At 37.6% G+C, this 8177-nt stretch overlaps 1 protein-coding gene across 1 annotated transcript in view; it reads left to right on the top strand.

Moving 5' to 3' along the window:
* Nucleotides 1-1743: 1743 nt before the first annotated feature.
* The window catches only part of CCDC39 (coiled-coil domain 39 molecular ruler complex subunit), a gene marked incomplete in the record, with an annotated part of 137186 nt that continues 130752 nt past the window's right edge, over nt 1744-8177 (top strand). The window contains 4 exon segments of the mRNA XM_014587416.2: nt 1744-1869; nt 1985-2105; nt 2223-2497; nt 6654-6773. Coding sequence (XP_014442902.1) covers nt 1744-1869; nt 1985-2105; nt 2223-2497; nt 6654-6773 — 642 coding nt within the window.

The following is an 8177-nucleotide window of genomic DNA, read 5'->3' as shown; positions in this document are numbered from 1 at the left end:
AACATTATCTTTGCAAAAAGACCCCACTTTTCTTTATATTTAGTCAAACAACCTGATCTGGGAGAAGTTTATTACTTGGGAATGAGATAGTAAAAATATGACATTTACTTGAGCATTTGGGGATAAAATTATATATTTCATATTCAACACTAGGACGGATCAAACTGTTTTATTTCCTAATCTAGTCCTGAGTGAATTATAAGAGTAAGATCTAGATGATACAAGATGCTGTGGTGATGAAGTGGAAAAACAGGGATATCTTTTTAAGGCAGAATTGTAGAACTTTGAGAATGCATGGGCATTTTGTCTAGAATTAATATTGTCTAATTGCCATCCTTAAATTCAGAAAACAGAATCCATCAGATATGGGATATAGGATTCTTTTAAGGACTTCTGTCCATGGGATGTAGGATAGTACCTACCAAAGGCAGCTGCAGTCATGTGTTTGGCTTGTTCTTGGGCCCACTATATACTGCAAGGGCTTCTCCCTATGATCCTGGCTGTCTAGGAAGGCTGTGGGGAAGATTGCACTGTGAGATCCTGTTGAGAGTGCTCTCTCTCTAAAGAAAGTGTTCATTGAATACTGTATTTCTTCTTTCTTTCTTTCTTTTTTTTTTTAACTTTGCCAGAGGGCAAGTACGCTTGCTGGAGAGACAGAGGATGGGGGTGCAGGTGTGTGCAGAGGGCACTCCCCATGAGGTATGGTCAAGCCACAATCCTTTTTTCTCCATCTTTCCCTCATTTATGGACTTTGGGTATACATGCACATTTACCCAGCCTGTTTCTCAAGCCACTGGTCAGGGACTCCAACCACATAGTTGGCCATGTGGGATCTAGCTCCTTAACTAACATACACCGCTGGCTCAATTCTCTGCTTCAATAAATGAATAGACTTTAAAAAATATGGGGACCAGCAGGTGGCATGGTGGTTAAGGGGCTGGTTGAAGAATAATTGGTAATTTTGTTTGGTGTGATAATGATATATTATGTTAGAAAACATTAAACATACTTCTAGAAATATATGCTCAAGAATTTTTAAAAAGAATTTTTAATTTAATTTTTATTTATTCATTCATTTATTTTAATTTGAGCAGAGAGAGACACAGAGAGAGAGAAAGTGAGAAAGCAAGCCAGCAGGTCCAGAACTTGAACTATGGCCATGTATGAGTGTCTAGTGCCTTAACCACCATCCCACCTGGTGACCCCATGCCCAAGTATTTAGAGATGAAATGTCATATCTATGATTTACTTTAAGATACAAATGAAGCCAATATGGTAAAATGGAAAAATGTTAAATCAAGGTGATGCATACAGGGTAGTTATTTATACTCTGTTCTCTAGTCTTACATACATGAATAATTTCATGATAAAAGCTTTAAATAAAAGTTTAACAAAATACAGGTAATTTTAAATTTGTAAGGCAAAATAGTTACAGATGGTTGCTCACTGGATATACAAAATTAAATTTATGCTTACGACGCCTTACTTTAGTCATTTGGCTACAGGGAGACTCAATTTATCTAGAACACAAAGCGATTAGATTAGTTGATCATTTTGTCCTTTCCTATTGTAAAGTGTCATACACAGCTGAAACCAGAACTCAAATCAGAGAATCGACTGTAGGCTTGCCGGCCTACAGGGGGCGCCTCTCCAGCCGAAGAGAGGCTTAATGATAAGGTGGGTTCTGTCACAAACTTTCGAGAGAAGGAAATACAGATCTTTATGTGAATTCCACATCTCTAAATGTCAAGTGAAAATGTAAAGAAAAAGAACAAGGTGGGACAGGCACAGGAGGGACCACCAAACTCTGTGCTCCAAATGTGCGCGGGTCCACCCGCTGCAGTCAGAGAGGACATCTGCACGGACACCGTGAGCACTGGAAGGCTAGATCGAAACAGGCAAAGATCCAGCAATGATTCTGGGGAGTGAATTCTGTTCAAAAGATAACTCGGTTTATCATCTTTGTTGGCACGCGTCGTCCCAGGTATCGGACAGCTGGGTGGTGCAGGTAGCCTGTATTCAGGTGCTCTTTAGCCGGCTTCAGGGGCTACAGGTTTGCAACCCCTCCTTGAGAGTCGGGGGAGCGAGCCCGGCCGCCTTTCGATGTAAACTTTTGCTTCTTCCTAGCAACCTCCAGACATCAAGCGTAAACTGCTTGCTTCTTTCGGAGCTCCAGAGCGAGGAAGTTCCACCTTCGTGAAGCCGGAAGTCTCGTCCGGAAGTCCCGCCTTCGCGTTGGAGCGCTTCCTGTTTGGCACGTAAGGGCGCTAGCGGTTGCCAGGGCTCCGGTGGCAACTTCCGCGGCGCTTTGCAGGTCCGGCGGGTGGAGGTGGGTGCCGCACACCCGCGGTGCGAGAAGGCGGGTCTCCGCTCTGCACCCTGTCGGGTACCCTGTCTGTGTGCGGTCATGAGTAGCGACTTCCTGGCGGAGCTGCACTGGGAGGATGGATTCGCGGTCCCAGTGGCGAACGAGGAGAACAAGATACTGGAAAACCAGGCGAGGATCAGGGGAAGAAGGGGTTGGCGGGGGGCGTTTTTGGTTGGCAGCGCCCATCTCCCCCATCCCCCTCGCCCCAGCCCTTTCTCTCCCTTCTGTTCTTTTTTGCTCTTCCCTCTCACCGGCTCTATGCTTCTCACCCAACCTGCCCTTTTCGGTAATTGTAAAGCGTTTAAAAATATATACTAAAGACAGTAATTGATATAAAACCCGAATCGTTACTCCCTTCCTCTATCCCACTCACTTCTGCTTTTCTAGGCAGGAGAGGAAAGTCCGATAATTCCGGCGCCCGTTTTTTTTTTCTACCTGGCAATGAAAGCTCTGGAAAATTGCTGAGATTGGCGTAGCAGCAGGTTTTTGCGCATGTTTGTGAACAAAAATGTTCTGGTTGCTGTTTCTTCGTGAGTTTTTCTTTATGAGGTTTAAAGATGAAAGTGATTTGAGCTGTGTTCAAGATCAGGAACAATTTAGTTAGGATGTAAAATGTGCAGTTTACAGTTTTCCAAAGTAAGGATTAAGGAGTCATAGATAGACATAAAATAGTTTACGTTGGAAGGACGAATTTACACTAGCTACAAATTCTTAGCAGTGGTTTAAAAAAATCGCAACTGGCTGTGCAAACTTGTTAACACCGTCAGCAATCAGTCTTCAAGTTCCACTACGTGGTAAGTTATGTGGCTGAGTCCCAGAAGAACAGATGTTGCTTACTCAAGTTTATAAAATACAACAGAAACTTTCTTCTCTGAAAAATGAAAATCCTTTGACTCTTTCTTTTGCCAAGAATGGAAAGGCTTTTCAAGATATTCTGACCTATTTACTTATGTCTGTTTTAAAAGGCTATATTTTTTAAATTTATTTTTTTCCCCCAAAGAGGGGAACTTTTGGAAATAGGAGAAATCTGACAGTGAGTACTAGGAATATTAAGTACCCAGCCCTGAGTTCTAATCCTATTCAGCAGTACTTATCCGTTTTTTTTCTGTAAAATGGAGAGAAGTAATTACCTGACAGGGTTGTTCTAAGGCACTAAAAACATAATGTAGGTTAAACTTCCATCCAACCATTCAGTTTTTACTATTAGAACATAGTATTTGCCTCGCAGCATTTTACGTACATATTGCTTATATTAGCTATTTAAAAAAATTACAGAGTAATAAAGAGAAGAAAAATTAGGGGTATAATTACTTCTCCTGAATAAATGCAGATTAACAAAAGCAGCTTTTATAAATTTAAGATACTCAAAGATAATAGAATGGTATAAAATAGAAATGTAAAATATTCCCTCCCACAAATACTGGTTATTGACTTAGAAGTGACTATCATGACATTTTAGAACATTTTAGACAACTTGGTGTACAGACATACAGAAGGAAGAGATAAACAGGAGTATTACAAAAATGGAGTACTGCCATACATACTTTAAAAAAAATTTTTTTTATTTTAAAAACACTACATTTAAAAAATCTTTATTTATATACAGTTTATTTCAATTTATTTTATACATTCAATCACATATGTCACTTAGTTTTTAATGTGAATATTCCAACATGAATACATTTCTCACCAATCCAGTTGAGAATACTATACATGTTATCCTCAATAGATAATAACCTATTTCTTTATCTCATAAGTGTGTTGCCTCTCTATTTTTCTCCTTAATGTCTTTCCTCAGACTCTCCTCCTTCTCCCACCCTCTTCCCACACTGTATCTGGTAGGTATAACCATTTTTTATGTTTCTACATCCTCTAGTTACTCAGTTGTCAATGGAAAAATAACCAACTGTAAAAATTAATAATTAATAATAATTAATGTGGTTTATTTCCAAGTGGCATGGCTCCTCCTAGGCCCTCTGGAAAGGACTTTGGAAAAATAGCAAAAAGCAGTCAGACTTTTGTCCACACAGTTTTGGCCATGGACTGTAGACAGGTGATATATATTAACTGGGGAAATACAATGTCTCTCCTTCATAGCCTGGCTTGTTTCATTCAGCAGTAGAGCTTACAAATTCATCCAGTTTCTGTCAAAAGCCAGGGTATTGTTATTTTTTATGGCTGAGTAGTATTCGATGGAGTGTATGTGCCACGCTTATTCAATCCTCTGTTCCTGGGGATTTGGAATGGATCTATGTCTTTTGCAAGTAAGCATTCTTCTGTCCTTTGGGTAGATACCAAGGAATGGGATTGCAGGATCATATGGTAGTTCTGTTGGTAGATCTTTGAGGAATCTCCATATTGTTCTCCACAGTGGCTGGACCAATTTACATTCCCACCAGCAGTGTAGAAGAGTCAACACACTGCCTTCAGCACTTACCATTTTTTGTTTTTTAAATCTTAGTCATTCAGACTGGGGTTATGTGGTATCTCATTGTGGTTTTGTACTGTATCTTCCTTATAATGAGACACGTTGAACATTTTTTCATATACCTTTTGGCTATTTGTATATCTTCCTTAGAGAGATATTTTCATCTCAATCTACCTTATTTTAATTGGATTGATCATCTTTTTTTTTCAGGAAAGCTGTTTGAGTTCCCTGTGTATTCTGGTTATCAGTCCATTATCTGAAGCATAGTGTATAAAACTAGTTTCCCATTTTGAGGGCTGTCGATTCACACTAAATACCATGTCTTTTGCTTGCAAAAACATCTTAATCTGATGTGATCCCACTTGTCTATCTTTGGGATTATTGCCTGTGCTTTGGGAGTCTTGCTTAAGAAGTCTTTGCCTACCCCAGTGTCTCCCAGAGTATTCCCATAGTTTTCCACCAGTAGTTTTATCATTTGAGGTCTTAGGTTTTTGAGTTGATTTTTGTCGATGGTGAGAGGTAGGGGTTCAGATTCATCTTTCTGCTGGTGGATACCTAGTTTTAACAGCACCTTTTGCTAAGGAGGTTTTTCTTTTCTCACTGAATTGATTGGTTTCCTTTGTCAAAGATCAGTTGGCTGTATGTTTTGGAGTTTATTTCTGAGATCTCTATTCTGTTCCATTGGTCCACATGTCTGTTTTTGTGTTGATACCATATTGTTTTGATAGAGGGTTGGTAATTTCTAATTGTCCTGAGAATCTATCCTGTAGTTTACCAAAGATTTATAATTAGTTTTTCTGTTTAGCTCAGCCTAAACCTATGAGTTTTGAAAGGAGTTCAGGGAGAAGACATCATGCCTGGTGTCTAGCTTTGTTCAAATTTATGGTTTCTTCTTTGTGTTTTTTTTTATTATTTTTAAATTATGTATTGTTAGTATACTGTCATTTACTTAAGATATCTTATGATTTAGTTATGATAGAATTTCATTTTTCCCCATGTAAGTATAGTACTGCTGTAAGAAAAATGCATTTTAGGGACCAGCAGGTGGCATGGTAGTTAAGAAGCTGGACGCTCCCACATGGTTGACCACACCACAGTTCAAGTCCTGGACCTGAGAGCTTGCTTTCTCACTTTCTCTATCTCTCTCTCTCGTCAAATTAAAATAAATGAATGAATAAATAAAATTAGCTAAAACAATTCTTATAAAATAAAAAGAAAAAATGCCTTTTGGTAGTGGATCTCTATACTGCTGCAAACCTAAGAGAGATTTCTATTCCGTGTAATAGAATAACAGAATTTCTGTTCTGTGTAATCTGGATGCTAGTTTTCCCGCAAGAATCTCCAAATCACAACACTATTTTACAACATTGAAAAGATCAGTAGATTTTAGAAGGTCATATGGACATTTAAAGAAGCTAACTGTTTTATACTGAATGTTTATGTTCTCCTAAAATTCATATGGTGATATCCAATGATAATATTTGGAGGTGGGACTTTTGGGGGTAATTAGGTCATGAGGTAGAACTCTTATGATTGGAATTAATACCAATATAGGAAGAAACGGAGAAAGATGATGTCTTTCTTTGTCATGTGAGGCTACAGCAAGGAGGTATCTGTTTGCAAACTAGAAAGAGTGCCCTCACTCCGACAACTTGAACTTGTACTTTCCAGCCTTCAAAACTGTAAGGAATAAATTTCTGTTGCTGAAGCCATGCAGTATGTGGTATTTTTGTTATATTAACCTAAAGTGAGTAAGGCAAAAAATAAATGAAGATTTAATTTTCTTTCAATTTTAGGTTCTTCACTGTGGTAAAACTTAATAGGACTTTGGTTAATCATAGCATTTGTTCTTTATAGTTGTCAAAGATGCAGGATGAAAGGTCAAGCTTACAAGAACAGCTTCGTGACTATGAAGATAGAATTAATGCAATGACATCTCACCTCAAAAATGTTAAGCAAGAGTTCTTATTTACACAGGTACAGTAAAATTGAAAGCTGTTTGATTATAACATATATCATCATGGAACATTTCATAGTATATTAATAATTTTATTTTTGGTACATGATATGAAATTTTAGCATATTTGAGCTGTTATGAATATAACCTTGAACATGAGAGTAGATAGAAAAATATCATTGAAGAACTAATTCTTACCAGTTTTAAACAAAAGTTAACTCATATGAAAGGACAAATTGTCATTCACATTAGGAGGATTATATTAAAATGATACAATGATGACATTGAGAAATGAAGGCTATAAGCAGAAACAGAGCTAATATAGTACATAATAGAATTTTTGTCTCTTTTTAAGATTTTTAGCACACCCCACTGGGGACAATTTGAGTGGAAGCTAATAGCCATAGTCCCTATGGCATCATGGTATTTTAGTATAGATCAAGAATTGAAATTTGTAATGATAATCTTGAGACTTAAAAGTTAAATTATATTTACAACAGTATTGAAGAGACTGGGAAGGTATAATGCATTTTAGAAATATTAACACAAATATAATAAAAATTAAAACTCAGAATGATTAAGTAATCTTCTCTTTTTTTTTATTATCATAATCTTCTTTATATTACATTGGATTACATATAACTTTACATTGACTTCCATTGCTTTTTCAAAAGGGAATGCCATGCATGTCAGTCAATACAGAGGCATCGATCTCCCCGCTTTATCATTCAAAGTCTTTTCCATGCATTTCCCAATAATTATTATTATTATAATTTTTTAAAACAGTCAATCACTATTTCTCATTTTGCTTGTTAAAAGACTTCACCCATCATGAAATACTTCCCAGACCAGTCCAGTTGAGAATACTATACACGTCATCTTCAACAGATAATAAACCATATCTGTTTCTCACTAACATCCCCTCTATTGTTCACTTGCTATCTTTCTCTATCCTCTTCTCTTTTTTTTTATAGTTTATTTTTTATTATAATTTTTTTTTCCCATCGCAACACACAAATGAATTTTCCATCCAATATATACTGTGCGTTGGCTCAATCAAGCACGTCAACATATATGTTCTCAGCAGATAATTTCCCAATTCTTGTGTCCTGCATACCTTGCCTTTTGTTTTACCATCCTAGATTCCCCATCCCCCTCCCTCTGTTATGACCCATCCTCCTCCCACATTGTCCCTGTCATCCCCGATTGCCCTCCGTGCCTCACCCCTCCCCAAATGATCTGTCAGTGATCTTAATTAGTCTAAGTCTCTCCAATAGTTATCACAGCTGACACATGCCTCTACATGAACTCAAGTCTGACTTTAGGCCTAAACCCCATTGGGTAAAAAGAGCATACTATAAAGTAGAACCCAACTGGGCCCATACCGCTCACTGCAGCCATCAAATATCCAATTTTTTTTTTTT

Source organism: Tupaia chinensis, unplaced genomic scaffold (genome assembly GCF_000334495.1).
Source record: "Tupaia chinensis unplaced genomic scaffold, TupChi_1.0 Scaffold000212_1, whole genome shotgun sequence".
Lineage (NCBI taxonomy): Eukaryota > Metazoa > Chordata > Mammalia > Scandentia > Tupaiidae > Tupaia > Tupaia belangeri.
The sequence above is the reverse complement of the archived record's forward strand: the minus strand, read 5'-3'. Positions and strand labels throughout refer to the sequence as shown.